Below are 18,710 nucleotides of genomic sequence, written 5' to 3' on the forward strand. Positions count from 1 at the left end.
ATTGTCAGATACGTGACTGTAGCGCTGTCGGAGAGAGAAGTAAGAAACAAAGCTGACAGCGAGAGAGACACGGACAGAGAGAGATATCGCCCTGTAACACGAAATACAGTCCAACATCGGTGGTGAAAACTGGAACACCGTCGGCAATACGTCGGCAGTTATCTGCAGCAGCCTGCATCATCAGCAAAACTGCCGTCTATTGCAGCCACACTGCAGCAGTTGCAGCCAAATACTGCAGTAAAATATGACCCGTGTACGGAAAGATGGTCGAGATTTTGAGGTCAACCGTTACTGACTAAAACGATTTACGTATCACGAGCGCGCTACGCGGGAATTAGACTGCAGATGTAAAAGCTGACCGAGGAACATCAGAAGCGACTACAATTAGTAAAGTCTGTATACTACCACGTCTCACGTCTGACATTTACTCTGAAGCAATTTTCAGGGAAGAGTTGGCGGAAGAAATTAACGCGATCATTATAATCGGAAAGATAACGAACAGTATTAGACACTGATGACAATGTTGTCACAGAAAATGATGTACCTGAGCTCCAGCACACGATAGACAGTTGAGTCTAGCGCAGTGAAGGCTTTGGCCTGTTAGTCACGCTTCCAAAACGTAAGTTGTAGCCTTCTCCAAGAGAATAATCCGAGCAACCGTGTCAATAAAAAGATGGAGCAAGTCTTCTCCTCGAAATACTCGGATACTGAGACGGATGAGCGGTGTGACTGCAAGACAGAGATCACATCTATACGTCCGGAGACAACTTATCAGCACGAAAAGACTTTTCATAGGGTGTGATCTTGGTCTGAAACTGAGAGTAAATGATTCGTTGCTACGTGTTCTCGATTTCTCTCTACGGATGAGAAAGCTGGATCTTACACGAATATCTAGAGAAAAGAACTGATGCTTCTGAAGTGTATCGAAACGGTCGTCTCTTACGCAAACCTCGGGTGCTGAAAATTTCAAACGAAGTAATTTTTCATCGGACAAAAATGCAAAAAAGAACAATTGTTTGCTATGAAACAAAGGACAACTCTTATATCTAGGACGCATTACACCCGTTGTTACAAATGAAATTAGCGTGTAGCACTGCTGGCCGGGAGGCCCCACCGGGGAAGTTCGGCCGCCGAGTCGACGCCACACTGGGCGACTCGCGTGCCGGTGACGAGGACAACACAACACCTACTCCGAGAGCGGCTCGGAATCAAACCCGGGTCCGCAGCATGGGAGGTAAGCACGTTACCATTCAGCTAAGCAGGCGGACCCTGTAGTTACAACTCACCATTGACTTGAAAGTACAGGGGAAAAGGTCAGTTGGAAGAAGAAGGAACTCGTGGCTGAAAGATATACGGAGACGGTACTGTTTCACTTGAGAAGATGCCTTGCGTGCAATCTGGAGCTGGCTACGTGGACAGGTAACATGCGTCAGGAGAAGGCGCCGCAACAAGAGAGCACCTGAAGGGCTCACTAATTGCCCTGCACATAGCTAGTGATACAGCAGTCAACGGGTTAAGGGCGTTTGCAAGTTCCGAATGGCAGACACGAGTGCATGGCACGCGGGGTCTTCCTCTCCAGAAATGACACCACATCGGTCAGCGAGGGCTGAGGATGTTGTAGGCAGTGAGCTGGCGGGCTTTTCTTTTGCCGGTCGCCTCGTGTGTTCCATCAGATGGGCCTGCGGCGAATGCGTGATGAGGCTGGGCCACGCGTCGCAAAGAAAGCGAGCAGCGACACGGCGTGGCGTGGCCCCCTCCACGTGCTAACCGGCCGCTATATAACGCCGCCGCCACACACGGGCCTCAACACGACAAGTGTCGCCCACCAGATGACGACCGGACAAGCCGAACGCTGCAACATGAAGCTCCTGGTGAGTGAGTCTCTCTTTCTCTGTCTCCCCACCTCCTAGCGTCTTAACAACGTATGGTGAATAGTAATTAACAGCCAAAATTGACATAATACAAGTAAAAACATTGATCTGTAAACGAGCCGTCACGAGATAGCTGCGAATTTGTGATTAGAAGCCGCCAGTGAATTCAGCGTAAAATATTGTCCTAGTTAATACAAATGTATTTGAAATTTGAATTTTTCGATCAACTCCTCGTGTAATTGGGCGGAAATTTCACCTGTGTGATGGGGCGCCGGCACATTCTGCGCCGATTAAGACGGCAGCTAACGCGCCAATGTGGTCCACAGGCGCGGTACGTTGCCCACCAGGGTCATCTGACGTCAGTCCTCTGCACAGTGTCAACTCAAACGTGAAGTGTACAATCTTCTCAAGCTTTAATAAATGATCACGGGGAGTTTGAAAAAATTCGTGGCACGGCAGAGACGAGTGTAGCAGCACTGCATCCAGAGCCGAGAACAAACGTCAAAAACCTAGATTAGCAGGTACCAGTGTTCAGTACATTGTAGCATCCAGTGTACTGAAGTAGTATTGTATTCCTTGTTAAGGGGTCGCAGGTTCGAATCCTGCCTCGGGCATGGATGTGTGTGATGTCCTTAGGTTAGTTGGGTTTAAGTAGTTTTAAGTTCTAGGGGACTGATGACTACAGATGTTAAGTCCCATAGTGCTCAGAGCCATTTGAACCATTTTTTGAACCTTGTTAAGATAGGGAATGTGTGAAATCTGAGGCACATTAATTAGATGGGGAGTTTATCGTAATAATCAGCGTAATATTTCACACGGAAGTCAGTAGCGCTTTTTACACACTCATTGCCACTTATCTCGCAAACGGCTCGTTTGCGGAGCCTTACTTGTGTGTTAACCGGAGGCCTAGAAACGACGGAGGCTCGGTCCCCGCCGCAGCCGCAGTGGTCCACAGTCCCACAACGACTACCGTAGTCCACTTCACCCCCTCCGCCGCCCCACACCGAACCACTCTTTCAGGGTTATTGTGCGGTTCGGCCCCCGGGTCTGGCACAAGTGTTCATTATCGTCATTCCCTTATACAGCTGAAGGTTGTTCGTATTAGCAACTGCCGAAACGTTTCACGTAGATAATTTGTGACACAACAGAATCTCGCATTGGAGAGTGATGTGCAAGAAAATCGGCTGCATCCTTTTCAAATGAACTGTCGCGGCGCCTGTCTCAACAGTTCAGCGAAAGCACGGAAACGTAAAGCTGGAGGATGGCTGAAAGCGAATTTGAACCGCCGTCCTCTCAAGTCTGAGTCCACTGCCTGATAGAAGTTAGTGATTGAGATGGCTGTACGGCCACGTTCCGAAAGCCAATAAATTGAAAGGAGTGATCTGCTGGCTTTACAGGAGTCAGTGAACGGTAAAGTTGTCAAAGCTCAAAGAACTCGCAAGTGCGTTCTCGTATGCAGAACTCTGCTCAGTCACTTTCCGGTTTTCTAGGCGAGTGTTGCAGTCATAATTAACGTGCACGACCTAGGGAGGCAGACATCGGTGTTTCCTGCCATCAGCTAGCTGAAGGTGGTAATTAAGCCAGTAAATTACATTTGTTTTCGTGGTAACTTGAAACGTGGCGTTTTCATGTGACTTTTTAATCACCCTGTTTTGCAGTAGTGGAGATTATCGGAGGAAGCTGCCAGGAAGCAACTGGCGGCTGTGTATTGGCTCTTTGCAGTCTACGTTATCCAAGTACATTGCTTATGAGCACTGGAAAGTTTAAATGTGTCGCTGGAGACACATGTTATTGGTGTAGCGGTGATAATTTGTCGGGGTACCGTCCCCCGGTTAATCTTCGGAGCGATACGCCGCCGAATTTGTCTCGCGTGACAAGGGCGGCCGCGACAGAGGCTTCACGCCATGTTACGACCTCTGCGGCGGCGTTTCCGCGGAACACTGCTGTTCTGTGGGCACTGAACAACAGCTACGCGAAAAATTATTATTAAAGACACGACTTTTCTTTCTCGCATTTTGACGAAAGTAATTATTTTTAATGATTTCTGTATTACTAGTTACGAATTAAAATTGAAGTAACCACTGAGTAAAGCCACTTTCCACAGTTTCTTAATTTTTATTAACCTTCAAAATAAACACGGTGTTCCATCTCAGTGGTACCAGAATTCTCAATGAGTTCCGTCAGATGAAAAGTTTGGTAACCCCTGCTCTACGGGGTCTAAAAGAGAGGGAACGCTACTGAAAGCACTTGTACCTTCGACGTCCGTAGTGGGAAGCGCTACAGGATAACGCAGTGCACCGAACAGAGTTTTGCTCTCTTCCATGACGAGCGAAGAGACAGGTTTCTTACTCCAAAATACACGTCACCGGCAAAATTTGAGAGATTGGCGCTAAGCATCCTCCACATCCACATCTACACTCCACTTTGAGTACCAGCGTCACTTATCTCTTCTCGCGAGGGGGATTGCGCTAAGCCTCTCTGTGGGCTCTTCCCGAGCTATACGTGGAAGAAAGCAAAATCCTGGTTGACTCTACTAGCGACGTAAGCTCTCGGAACTTTAACAGTAGCCCATACCGTTTTGCAGGATGCCTCTCTTGCACTGGCCGAGCATGTCCGTCAAACAATCGCGCTGACTAAATGAACGTTTAACGAAACGCCAGCTCTTCTCTGTTTCCTATGTCAGTATTGGTCGAATAAATCTTTTGTAAGCTACTTCCTTTCTTCATGCACAGCATTTGCTGCGTATTCTTCCATTGAATCTCAGTCTCCCAACTGCCTTACTCGCGATTAGTTTTATGTGGCTGTTCCACCCAGTACGCATACTCCTACAAATTTTATGGAAGTTAAGTGCTTCCAGTGATAGTTGTGCAACATTGCCATCCTACAATCTATGTGCTCGTACTCGCAGTAAGTTACCTCTGTTTATACTGAGGGTGAATTGTTACTCTCTGCACCAAGTGTCGATCCTTCACAGGTCTTCCTGCATTTCGTTGCACTTTTCCAGAGTCGCGACTTCTCTGTTCTCAGCAGAATCCGCGAAAAGCCCCACAAACTTCCGGCGCTACGTACTTGGTTATTTACGAGTATACAGACCGTGAAAAGTAATGGTTCTACAACGCTCACCTGGGGCACGTCTGAAGTTACTTTGACGTACAAGGACTTCTCTCTATTACGAATGACACGTGTCTGTCTGCTAGAAACTCGCAATCACACAGTTGGTCTGATATTGGTATTTTGTTCATTTGGCTGCAGTGGGAAATTGTGTGGAACTCCTTCCAGACTGCAAGCAACACGGCCTCGACCTGGGAGTCTCTACCTACTGCTTTCTGTGTCTCGTGGACGAAGAGAGCGGGCTGGGTTTCACACGATCCTTGTTTTCAGAAATCACACTAGTTCCATCAGAGGAGGTTTGCGCCCTCCGGGAATGTCTTAACAGGCGAGCATACAACATGTTCCAAAATTCTGCAACATACCGACGTCAGATATAAAGGCCTATAATTTTGTACGTCATTTCGACAATCCTTTTTGAAAAACGGAATGATCTGAGTTTATTTAATAAATAGGAACGCACCTGCAGCGGCCTACGGTATAGCGTTACTAGAAGAGGCGCAAGTCGTTTCGCATACTCACTGTACAATCCTGTTGGTATCCCGTCAGATCGAGTGGCCTTCCCTCTGTTGTCCAATTCCAGTTGTTGTTCTACTCTACTTTATTTCGCAGTACAATGGAATCGAGGAAGGAAACGTAGTGTGTGAAACGCTCTTTTCTTTGGCAATGCAGTGGCAAACAGAGCAACGTACCGAAAAATACTCTGTTTCGTAAATGGCGCGAGGAGAGAGCGGGGTGGGCACTGTTTGTGACCGGCAGTCGGGCGCCTCTGCCCGATGGCGGACGCCGCGTTGCGTAGGCGGCGCGAGGCAGGAATGCAGGCGCGTGTTTGGGATCACAGGACAGCGGTCGTTTTCTACTTCGTTAAAAGATATCGCAACAATGATGTCTTCCACTGTCAAGAGAATCCACTTCACAAAATATAGAAACGTAGTACCTTCGATATAAGGAGCTGATCAGCACAATGAAATAATGCACTCCTGGCTGGAGGAAGTCTACAAGTATCACACTCATGGATTGATTTGAGGCACTGTGTAAAAGTGAACCATGAAGTGCGGAATAACCGTAAAAGTAAAGAATGGAAGGGTTTGAGACGTGGGTTTACAGAAGATTCTGCGACCGTGTAGGCTGCAGATTCATCGACTTGCGTCAAAGGGTGGTTGGGTTTCCGGTTCCGCTGAATAGGTCAGGTGTCCACTACATGCAAGGAGGCGGCTACACGGGTAGCAGCGGCTGTGTGGCGTGGACTGGGCTGTTTTTTAGGTTAGAAGGTATCGGGAAAACACAAGAAGGGCTTCAGTCACAAAGGATGCAGGCTGAACACAAGAAGAACGTAGATACAGGAACCATTGGTATAACAGTTGTAAATTGTCTTAGCTGTGTTGGGAAATTACCAGAGCTCCAAGCGCCAATACAAAGCGCTGCACCTCAAATCGTTATAGGCACTGAAAGCTGGCTAAAGCCGGATATAAGCTCAGCCGAAATTTTTGCGAAGAACATAATGATGTTCCGAAAGGATAGGCTACACATGGTTGGCGGTGGCATGTTTGCTGCTGTCAGTAGTAGTTTAGCTTGTAGCGAAATTGAAGTACATACTTCCTGTGAGTTAGTATGGGCAGGGGTCACTGTTCGCAGCCGGAATAAATAATTGGATCCTTTTACCGACCTCCCAATTCAGATGATACAGCTGCTGAAAGGTTCAAAGAAAGCTTGACTTTGATTTTAAACACGTACCCGACTCATACGATAATAATTGGTGGTGACTTTAATTTACCCTCGATATGTTGGCGAAAATACATGTTTAATTCCGGAGGTACGCATAAAATATCATCCGAAACTGTGCTAAACGCATTCTCTGAAAATTATTTCGAGCACTTAGTTCATGAGCCCACGCGAATAAGAAACGGTTGTGGAAACACGCTTGACTTCTTCGCAACAAATAATCCTGAGTTAATAACGAGCATCAAAGGATTAGTGAACACAGGGTTGTCGTGGCGAGACTGAGTATTGTAATCCCCAAATCCTCGAAAAGTAAGCGAAAAATATACCTATTCAAAAAAGCAGATAAAAATTCACTTGACGCCTTCCTGAGAGACAATCTCCATTCATTCCAAATTAATAATATAAGTGTAGACCAGATGTGGCTTAAATTCAAAGAAATAGTATCGGCAGCAATTGAGAGATTTATACCAAATAAATTAACAAACGACGGAGCTGATCCTCCTTGGAACACAAAATGGGTTAGAACACTGTTGCAGAAAAAACGAAACAAACATGCCAAATTTAAACAGACGCAAAATCCCCAAGATTGGCGATCTCTTACAGAAGCTCGAAATTTAGTGCGGAGTTCAATGCGAGATGCTTATAACAGTTTCCACAACGAAACTGTCTCGAAAGCTGGCAGAACATCCAACGAGTTTCTGGTCGTAATTGAAGTATGTTAGCGGCAAGAAACAGTCATCGCCTTCTATGCGCGATAGCAATAGAGATACTATCGAAGACAGTGCTGCCAAAGCAGAGTTACTGAACACAGCCTTCCGAAATACCTTCAGAAAAGAAGACGAAGTAAATATTCCAGAATTCGAATCTAGAACAGCTGCTCACATGAGTAACGTAGAAGTAAATATCCTCCGAGTAGTGAAGCAACTTAAATCACTTAATAAAAACAAGTCTTCTGGTCCAGACTGTATACCAATGAGGTTCCTTTCGGAGTATGCTGATGCATTAGCTCCACACTTAACAATCATATACAACCGTTCGCTCGACGAAAGATCCGTACCCAAAGACTGGAAAGTTGCACAGGTCACACCAAAACTCAAGAAAGGTAGTAGGAGTAATCCACTAAATTAAAGCCCCATATCGTTAACGTCGATATTCAGCATTATTTTGGAACATATATTGTGTTCTAACATTCTGAATTACCTCGAAGAAAACGGTCTATTGACACACGGTCAACATGGGTTTAGAAAACATCATTCCTCTGAAACACAACTAGCTCTTTATTCACATGAAGTGTTGAGAGCTATTGACAAGGGACTTCAGATCGATTCCGTATTTCTGGATTTCCGAAAGGCTTTTGACACTGTACCACATAAGCGGCTCGTAGTGAAATTGCGTGCTTATGGAATATCGTCTCAGTTATGTGACTGGATTTATGATTTCCTGTCAGAGAGGTCACAGTTCGTAGTAATTGACGGGCAGCAATCGAGTAAAACAGAAGTGATTTCTGGCGTTCCCCGAGGTAGTGTTGTAGGCTCTTTGCTGGTCCTTATCTATATAAACGATTTGGGAGACAATCTGAGCAGCCGTCTTCGGTTGTTTACAGATGACGCTGTCGTGTAACGACTAATAAAGTCATCAGAAGGTCAAAACAAACTGCAAAACGATTTAGAAAAGATATCTGAATGGTGAGAAAAGTGGCAGTTGACCCTAAATAACGAAAAGTGTGACGTCATCCACATGAGTGGTGAAAGAAACTCGTTGAACTTCGGTTACACGATAAATCAGTCTAATCTAAAAGCCGTAAATTCAACTAAATACCTAGATATTACAATTAACAACAACTTAAATTGGAAAGAACACACAAAAAATGTTGTGGGTAAGGCTAACCAAAGACTGCGTTTTATTGGCAGGACACTTAGAAAATGTAACAGACCTACAAAGGAGACTGCCTACACTACGCTTGTCCGTCCCCTTATAGAATATAGCTGCGCGATGTGGGATTCTTACCAGATAGGACTGACGGAGTACATCGAAAAAGTTCAAAGAAGGGCAGCACGTTTTGTATTATCGTCAAATATGGGAGAGAGTGTCACAGAAATGATACAGGATTTTGGCTGGACATCATTAAAAGAAAGGTGTTTTTCGTTGCGACGGAATCTTCTCACGAAATTCCAATCACCAACTTTCTCCTCCGAATGCGAAAATATTTTGCTGACACCGACCTACATAGGGAGAAGCTATCATCACGATAAAATAAGGGAAACCAGAGCACGTACGGAAAGATAAAGGTGTTCGTTCTTTTCGCGAGCTATACGAGATTGGAATAATTGAGAATTGTGAAGGTGGGTCGATGAACCCTCTGCCAGGCACTTAAATGTGTTTTGCAGAGTATCCATGTAGATGTAGATGAAGGACGCTGAAAATTAAACCGACTGACAAGATCTGAAACGAGGTTTTCGGCAGAATACGTGCAACAAATTGGATATAAGGGAGAAAGTGACAGACCCCGTGTTACGACATCGTGCAGTAACTTCCGGCTTACCAGAAGGAGCCGTAAAGTGTAGAAAGTGTACGGGAAGACACAGGTCGGACTATATCCAACAAATTATTGAGCATGTCAGGTGAAAGGTTTACTCTGAGATGATGAGGTTGGCGCACGAGAAGAAGTCGTGTCGGGCCACGTCAAACCAATTGGAAAGCTGATTAAAAAAAAAAAAAAAAGATCTAACGAGCGGCGATGTCTAGAGATATGAACTGGGACGAGCCCACAGATCAAGTAAATGGATGTAGGACTGACTGGTAGAATATACTGGGAAAATGCAATGTGTCTGCGAGAGAGATTGCTTCCAGACCACCTATAGCCCCCACTCCCAGATGAATACAATTTAAATTTGTGCTATCCACATCAGATCAGAATAACAGGAGACGTAAAGCGTATACCAAGAAACGTGCAGTGAATCGTCACCGGCTTGTAAATCGTCATAGACGTGGCGAGAAAACAGGAACATTTTCCAGCTTCCTCTGCGCAGATAAAATCAGGCGCACAACGGCTCCGACAGAGCAGTCATTATTCCCAGACGCTATCCGTGACTGGAACGGGCAGAGGTTGGGTTGGGTTGTTTGAGGGAAGAGACCAAACAGCGAAGTCATCGGTCTCATCGGGTTATGGAAGGATGGGGAAGGAAGTCGGCCGTGCCCTTTCAAAGGAACCATCCCAGCATTTGCCCGGAGCGATTTAGGAAAATCACGGAAAACCTAAATCAGGATGGCCGAATGCGGGATTTAACCTTCGTCCTCCCGAATGCGAGTCCAATGTGCTAACCACTGCGCCACCTCGCACGGGCAGAAACCTCGATACGAGGTGCAATGAAAATTTAGAAAGATCCGCACACTGTAGGAGTCGAGACCGGCAGCGCCTCTCACGAAGCACGTAACGAGACGACGCTCCGAGCCGAGCCGCGTCGCATAATGTCGCAGTCTCGGCGCTTGGAGCGGAGCACCTCCCATCACGCCACGGCCGTTGGCCCACATGCATAAGCACGGCGCGATTTCAGAAACGCAGCGCCGCGGAAAAGGGCTCCGAAACCTTCCCTGCTCCCGCTCTCTCGCCACGTTACGACAGCAGTCCCGCCTTACACAACTCGGCCCAGAATATACGTCGCACTTCTTACACAAACTCGCTACGACCAGCGGCGCGCTTCAGTTACACAGTGGAAAAATCTCAACCAACTCACCGTGTTTACAGTAACACTCATTCACACGGTTTTCCTAATCTTCATTCTCACTAGGAAAATGTGAATAATCATCGTCAAAAACCTACGAAGGTGTTTAAGATTCGTTCATTTCCTATCGTTTTTCCGCTGCTACTGTGATACGTACTGCACTCAGATCTGTACTCGGGCGCCCATCTCGTCCTGCACACAAATCTCAACAGTTGTGGCGCCTCTGGTGCCCCAAGCTGCGGCTTGTGTCTTCAGCCGGCCTGTGGCTTCTAACTTATATACCGAGGGATGACCACAGCGACAAAATAAGACAAATCGCGAGCGCGCATGAGAACATTTTTGCCATCTGGCAAGCATTTCGCTGTGAACTGCAGATTAATCGTGTAGATGTTGATTTAGACGCGTGGCTCCCAGCAGTCCTCGAGTCCCAACTCACTTGTTACAGCAGTAGTGGACATCACAGTGTGTGTTTGGCTGCACCTATAGGAGGAGACGGGTCCAAGAAGTGGATGATCATCAATTATCTGGGATATAATTTTTTTTAATGCCCACATAATTTAGTTCTTGTGGCACGACACGTCCTGACACTGAAATCTCACATATAAAAAATGTCAATTTCAGAGTCTGCTACCTCCCCCTCCCTATGGATAAATTCCTGCAAACAACGATGACTGTAATTTGTGTACTTTATGCGGGTGATCGGGCTCATTTATAGCTATTAAACTGTACACCATTTGTGAAATACAACAAGAAAAATGACGGCAGCACACATCCATTGTCAGATATATGATTGAAATCCGACGAATTTTACCAACGTAGGGGACAAGCATCCTAGTTGGCATTACCCTTATTCTAGACTTTAGCCCCACTCACTTGTCAGTATGATTACTACTAAATATACATGTAACTTACATTGAACAGCTGTTAAATTTAAGAAAAATCTTGAAGAGAACAAATCTATTACATGTTCTTGAAATGTTGTGCATTCAGCCGGCCGCGGTGGTCTAGCGGTTCTAGGCACTTCAGTCCGGAACCGCACGACTGCTACGGTCGCAGGTTCGAATCCTGCCTCGGGCATGGATGTGTGTGATGTCCTTAAGTTAGTTAGGTTTAAGTAGTTCTAAGTGCTAGGGGACTGATGACCTCAGATGTTAAGTCTCATAGTGCTCAGAGCCATTTGTTGCACATTGAAATCAGTAAATTCACAAATTTGCGTATTTTCACTCACTGATGGCCCACAGGATAATATTATGTGGTAAATCCTCACTTCGATAAAAAGTTAACAGAATCTTCCGTCGGTTCTTGGTAGAACAACATTATAATAAATGAAAAGCTCCAGTTTGCTTTTGTTCTACAATACAAATTCCAAATATTGTAGAACAAAATAAAACTTTGCTTTTCATTTATTATCGATAAAAAGTATTTGCTGTACAAAAGAAAGTAATTTGGACTTGACACAATATATCTCGCACACAGTTGGGAATACTGAACACTGTTTCACAGTACCTACAGCTGCCAAGTAGATTTGCTGTTGACAGTACATCACAGTCTGACATATTCACAAATACAGTACTAACAGAAAAAATGACCTGCAGTTCTCTCTAGTTAGTCAAGCTCTGGCACAGAGAGGAGTGATGTACACAGCTGTAAAACTTCTCGATAATTAGCCAGTGAAAATAACGTGTCCAACAGATGACACAGGGGATCTCAGATACAGAGTAATCTTGTTTCTACCCAACAACTTCTTCTAAAGCATAGACGAATTCTTCAATACAAATAAGAGTGCTCGTTAAGGCTTTATTGTCAAAATTGATGGTTTACAAGTTTTTGGGTTTGCATTTTAGTTTTCTCTGACGTGTTTGAAATCATGATGTGTTAAGTGAACACGATGCACGGAACTAACAAGATGCAGGTCAGCACAAACAACCCATTTACTCTTTAATCTTGTTAACTTACATATCTGTCACAAAAGCTGAAAGTCACCGCTTTATTATTAATTAATAAGCACTGCCTCTCGTCACTACTGTTAACTGCTAGCTTCTGTGACACGTGTCATTTCCCAGCTCTGGCAGTTATTTTGGCACCTCAATGGCTCAAGAATGGCTGGACAGAGTGTTGTGGGAATAAAGGAGGCACTGGTTTAGGATTGCTCTTACTCGACTGTTCACATCGGAGCTTGTTGCATCACAACAGACCCTAACACTAATGCCGAGAACACAGTGCACAGTTTACATAAAATGTGTAGCTTACAATTTTCTTCTTTGTTACATAGTTAGGTGGTCTACACAACCGACTGAAACACAGAAAATTTGGGTTTGCTACTGAAGGAAACCTCCTATGGCTGTGGGCCATGAGCAGCCTTGCTGGCTACTTCTGTAAAACATACTAACACTTTAAAAGACTACGACTAACCTATTCATACGACTGTAGAAAATTAATATTTTCAGTTTATTTGCATTAAATTTTAATTAATATGACATACTCAATAAAAATAACAGCGTACTGTTTGTGGAACTTGTGTGTAAAACTGGAACATAAGTATAGATAGAAACCAAAAAGGAATCCTCGGCGAAATAGTTTTTACTATGAAATACACCAGAAATTACAACGAAGTAATGGACACACACTAGTTGGAGATAGTGTGTTCTTGTTAAGCACTTGAACTAACTTAAAGGCACAGTATGTTATCTCCCCCTGTCCTGTCTGAATGATTTGCCTTTCCTTTCTCAACTATTTTTCTTTCTTCCCTGTGAATGAACATACGAGTTCTGAAACGTAGGATAATCTTCTCTATGTTTTTTATATATGTCTATAGGCACTACTTATATTTTGCTTCCTCGAGCTGCAGGCCAGCTGTTCTCTCTCTCGGTAAATTCTCATGTCAAGTAATTAATAGCTACCGGTACGAGTCAATCATGCTGCAGTCGTCACCAGAAGCCAGTTTCCTACACAGCAGGCTGGTTCTGCCACTAGCGTAACACTAATCATTCCACACCCCCGAACACACTCCGCGATATTGGGATTTACAGGACACAATATGTGTATCAAAGCCAATAACCACCTCCTCCTCCTCCTCCTCCTCTTATCTGTGGGACTACCTAAGGTCTATTCAAGTTATATTGGCAGTGGACTTTAATTGAGGAAAAACTGGTTTTGTAATGAATACTGCAGGTCTTTATCTGGCACATTGGTCCTAATTTGCATTCTCCACGATTGTGTGCAGAATGAATGCCTGACTATGCAGGAAAGACTATACTCTCATCTCTGCCATTACCTTCACAGAGTGTAATACCCTCAATGTTGATAATTAGTTTTGTAGGAGTTTTGCTTTTCTCTCAAGTGGTAATTGCTGGTTGTAACTTAATCTCAACTTTACATTCGAACATAGATAAAGCCTAGACTTCATTGTCAGATTCAGCAACTGATGATGGAAACCACGAATTTACCACAACATCCAAATGCATAAATAAATACGACACTTCTCAGGTCTACATGTCATATTTTTGCTCATAATTACAGTAACTCTTCATATTAAATTTTTTTTTACATGGAACATTACAATAATTGCCTAACTATCAATCTCAATGTAAATGTGAAGTTGACAGATTGAAATTGGACAACAGAACAATTACAAATATTCTTTTTTTTTGGCTTTAGTCACTTTCCCTTATGTCACCTGTGGCTCACTCTCCACGCCAGACACTGTTCTCCCACCTGGAGCCACGATTCACGGAGTGCGCAGAAACAGCCCTGCAGGTGCAGCCACTCGTGTAGTTAATGCGATCGTTCTCCCAACGCATTACTTGCCACATTCAAATATATGAGGGCAGTTCAAAATGCAAGGTATCCTATACTTTTAGATTTACAAACAGCTGTTTATTTCCTATGATAGTTACATCATTTTAAAGACTGAAGAATGCCATATTTTTTCTGTACAGTTACCTTTTAGGTCAATGCATTTCTGCAGTCAGTATGGAAATTTCACACTGCCCACGTCACACCAACTCGTCACTGTGCCCTTCACGAACTGAACCGTATACTTCATCTTGTCGTCATAACAGAGCAGCCGTCCAGATAAATGTTCCTTCAACTTAGGGAACTGGTGATAGTTGATCGGTGCCAAGTCTAGGCCGTATGATGGGTTGGTGATGATGTTATTACCACTGTTCTGCAGGACATTGACAGTCTGAACAGCAACACATAGGCAGCCATTGTTGTGGACAGTGCTTACGCCCTTCCTCGAGATTGCTCTTCTCCAGTTCTGAACTGCTCTTCTGAGTTTTTTTTTTCAGTGTCTCACGGTATCTGCCAGTATTTACTGTTGTCCCAGCAAATAGGAAGCTGGATCACAGTATCAACTTCCTGCCCCAAACGAAGTTCAACACCCATGATAACTAAGTCTGGGAAGTTGACCTTTTTGTGTGCACGGCAGTGAAGAAATTAGCAGCAAGAATCAACTCGTTACCATTTGTGGTCTTCTATCAGAATATGCAATACACATCTTCAGTACACTTTCTGATATCGCAACTTTGCCATTGCAATCTTGTGGACAGAGTATCAGAAAACCTCAGGAACCAAAATGTAAAGACCACTCACAGTGATCCTCTGATCTTAATGAACAGTTTCCTAAACCCTCGTGATTGTCTCATCGAAAATTAACGGCCTACTGCTCCTTTCTTTCCCGTGAATTTCAGTACGGCCAACGGTAAACTCTTTACACCACTTGAAAACTCTTTTGACATCCGTGCCCGATTGTCCGTACACTTCATTCAAATGGTGACGAATTTCAACCCGTTTAGACCCTTCTGCTTTCAAAAGTCACATAACTGCGTGAACTTCGCATTTAGGAGTACCGTTAAAAAGGGTCTCCACGACTGAACATCTCAGCAAAGCACATGCGTGTTTATTTGGGAGTGGAGGTTGTGATAGTCACAACAGTGTGTCTACAAATGTATTAACAGTTTTTCTACACCTTCAAAACATAGGAGACTTTCTGGGACGATCCTCGTACAGCAAAAAAGAAACGACCACTACATTCTCCTAAATATTAAATTATTACATTTTATAGTTCGCTCACACAGCTGATCGGCAACGTAAACGTAACAGTTCGAGTTACTCCTCCGGAATGAATACGACACCACAAAAGTTGTTCTGCACTAAACAGTACGCGGTGTGTGTTTTGTCCGCAGGTCGCTGTCACCCTGTGCTGCTCACTGCTGGCACCTTTCGCGCAGGCGGATGACGCCCCCACGGCCAAGCCGAAGCGCAGCCTCTACGACCTGGGCCTGGGCCCCTACTTCGGCCCCGCTCCTCCCCCACTCAGCTACGCAGTGCCCGCCCCCGCCGCGATCGGGCCACCCCCGCCGGCCTTCGTCGCTCCGGCGCCGGCGCCCGTCGTCACCAAGGTGGTGGCCCCACTGCCGCTGCCGGTAGCTCCGGCGCCCGTGTTCACCAAGGTGGTGGCCCCGCTGCCCGTGCCGGTCGCTCCGGCACCAGTCTTCTCCAAAGTGTTGGCCCCGCTGCCCCCGCCCGTCGTCACCAGGGTGACGTACCCCCTGCCGCCGGTCGTCACCAAGGTCTCGTACCCCGTGCCGTCGCTGCTGGCCAAGCTGGCCTACCACGCGGCGCCACCCCTACCCTTCCCGCTCCCCCCCACCCCCTTGACGTATGCCGCGTACGCCCCTCACTTTGCGAAGGTCGCCGCGCCGTTACCTTACTGGTGAGGTACTGTGACAAACCTCCACTGATACCACTACTTTCTTTTCGCCAGACCTAGCGTCTACCGGAATAATTTGTACGTCGTAACTGAATGTACCACTTCTCGGCACACGTACCTCAAACTTCGTGGAAAGAGGTAGGACAGAAAGTAAATATTCAAAACGTATTGAAAAATAACTTTTTTAAAAATGGTACAATTGGTTTCAGTAAACTGATGACAATAACAAAATCACACACTGACATAATTGTATATTAGACGACGCGCAGTAAATGTCAACTGCACGTACTGTCGAATTTTCTCAGAATAAGAAATTGGCTTCATTTTTATACGCACCCCGTTCTTGCCAGAAATATGTATCTTTTTCACTGAACTATCCTCTTCTGTATTTTTACAGTGCAAAAATGTTTGAAATAATTTCTAAGAAATTATTTAATACTGATTATGTTACTCGAGAGCATGTAGTGCAGTCATTTAGGCGGTCACTGCATCCTTTGCCAGAATACAGTAGAACAACTCCCTCCCATTTTGTCCCCTTTCCAGTACTGCACAGCAAATTTGTGGAAAGCAGCCACCAGGATGCGAGCATTGACGAGACTGTTTTTATCGTTTAGCTAAGAATATCATCTACTCTATTTGACCTGGAAGATCTGTAATACCTGGTACTAAAACAAATGATCCCCTTCTCGAAAGAATCTCGTAACTGTAAATTAAGTAGAATTTTTTGTGTACTCGTTAAGTATCGAGAGGCTTTTAGGTACGACCATTTAAATTAACCCGAGAATAAAGTCCTAATGATAATTTGATACATTAACCAATAGAGTCGGGACATTGGTATTACCAGCGTTTTAACAGATGTCCGTGTTTCAAAGGTGTCTTACCATTAAGATAGCGATGTAACTATCTGTTTACAACAGTCTCGTATTAGTTCTTGTATATGTAACTGAAGAGTACGATGTCTCCTTTTAAAAACTGACAAGCATTAGGATGTCATATAAATGTGTGTTTCAAAATAGTCCACAAATGATGCACTGGATGAGATTTGTTGTGCATTAATACTCTTGCTAGTCTGTTGTATTTTTTGTAATTATTTATGTAATAAATGATACAAACTAAAACAAATCTTCTTCAATTCACACATCACGTATACAACTTTTTCTTAAATAATACAGTAGGTTTGGACACACAACTGCACTTCATAATATCAACACAGTTGTTGGTTTCAAGCTTGCTGCTCACGTGAAATGCATATGAAGAGTTAAGACAGATAAGACACAGTATTGGTGATTGTTATTTATGATTTTCAACCATAGTAAATAACTACTGTATCACAATGAATAACAGAAAGTACAGCAAAGAAACAGATACAAAACACTGTGTAAGTTGAAAATAGTTTGGTAGACCTGGACAGACAATGGAAATATTCAATACTGAGCTTAAGCATGTCACTCGAATTCATGTACAACATATCTCAAATAAATTTTTATTTTGTCTTCTACTACACACTACACAAGACACACTATTGCCAACACAAATTGACACATACGGAGCATACTTTGGCATCTGTAAACAGTAATTTCATCTTCTTAAGAATGAAGATGCTGCTAGTGCATGCACTGATGAGAATTTGTGAACACCTAAATGAGTCACTAGAAATACTCAATTTCTAAGTATCCTCACAGGTCTTGAAGTGTGATTTACAGGAAATAAATATGTGTTTTATGTACCTAACTTCCCATGTACAAGGTTAAAAACAAACCATAAGATACATGTGCATATGAAACTTAGTGACTGTGGTGGATCTGAATTTTGCTACACATTATTAGAACAAAATGTCCGACATTTGCTGTGGAAGAATGGTTTTGCCTTTATTTAACTGTATTATAATTTCTTTCACTATAGTATAACAAAGTGGGTAAAATATTTTGAACATTTTGCATTTTCCAAAGCCAGTACTTCATTTTCAAACTCATTAATATAGGTTTCTAAAAAGATTTGAAGTCAATACAAATTGTGATTCTCTGAACTTTCTTAATACCTGGCCTGGTACAAGATCGATAATTTTAGATGTAATTAAGACAAATCATCTTTATCTTTGGATCGCTGTATCCACTGACACAATGCTTAAATAATTGATCCTCTCTTTTGTTGTGATCTGATGCACAATGAGCACCTAACTAGCATGTTTAGAGGAGACCCATTAAAAAATAAATGGAACATGATCTCTGAATTTGAGGAGAGTACTGAATGGGCTGGAATCTGCCATTCTAATCATGTACCAAAAGGAGTTTTGTATGCTCTGTCAGGGTGTATACGTGGACAAGGAAAAAAAAATTCCTGGATTTCTCACCGATTTCCCGGTTGAAAATACACTGTCTCCCAGGTGAAAACATACTTTTTCCCTGTTAACTGAAAGTATATTTTCTCTCAGAACTGTATAAGTCCTTTGAATGATTATGGTTTTATACATAGCAGTAGAATTTCCCGGCACTTTATAAAACTGAACAAAGGTGGGAAAAAAAGCGTTTTGGAAAGATCTTTGGTGTGCAGCAACATGTACGTTGCATATTT

The 18,710-nt window shown here is 43.8% G+C and overlaps 2 protein-coding genes across 6 annotated transcripts in view; one reads left to right on the forward strand and one right to left on the reverse strand.

Annotated features, from left to right (window-relative positions):
* Window positions 1-18,710, reverse strand: part of LOC126424866 (uncharacterized) — a 436,545-nt gene that overhangs the window by 371,498 nt on the left and 46,337 nt on the right. The window lies entirely within an intron of this gene.
* LOC126424868 (cyclin-dependent kinase inhibitor 1C-like) lies at window positions 1,822-17,199 on the forward strand. Its single transcript, XM_050087695.1, has 2 exons — window positions 1,822-1,871; window positions 15,613-17,199. The coding sequence occupies exons 1-2, from the start codon at window positions 1,830-1,832 to the stop codon at window positions 16,144-16,146; spliced, it is 576 nt and encodes a 191-aa protein (XP_049943652.1). The 5' UTR covers window positions 1,822-1,829; the 3' UTR covers window positions 16,147-17,199.

Source organism: Schistocerca serialis, chromosome 10 (assembly GCF_023864345.2).
Source record: "Schistocerca serialis cubense isolate TAMUIC-IGC-003099 chromosome 10, iqSchSeri2.2, whole genome shotgun sequence".
Taxonomy (NCBI): Eukaryota; Metazoa; Arthropoda; class Insecta; order Orthoptera; family Acrididae; genus Schistocerca; species Schistocerca serialis.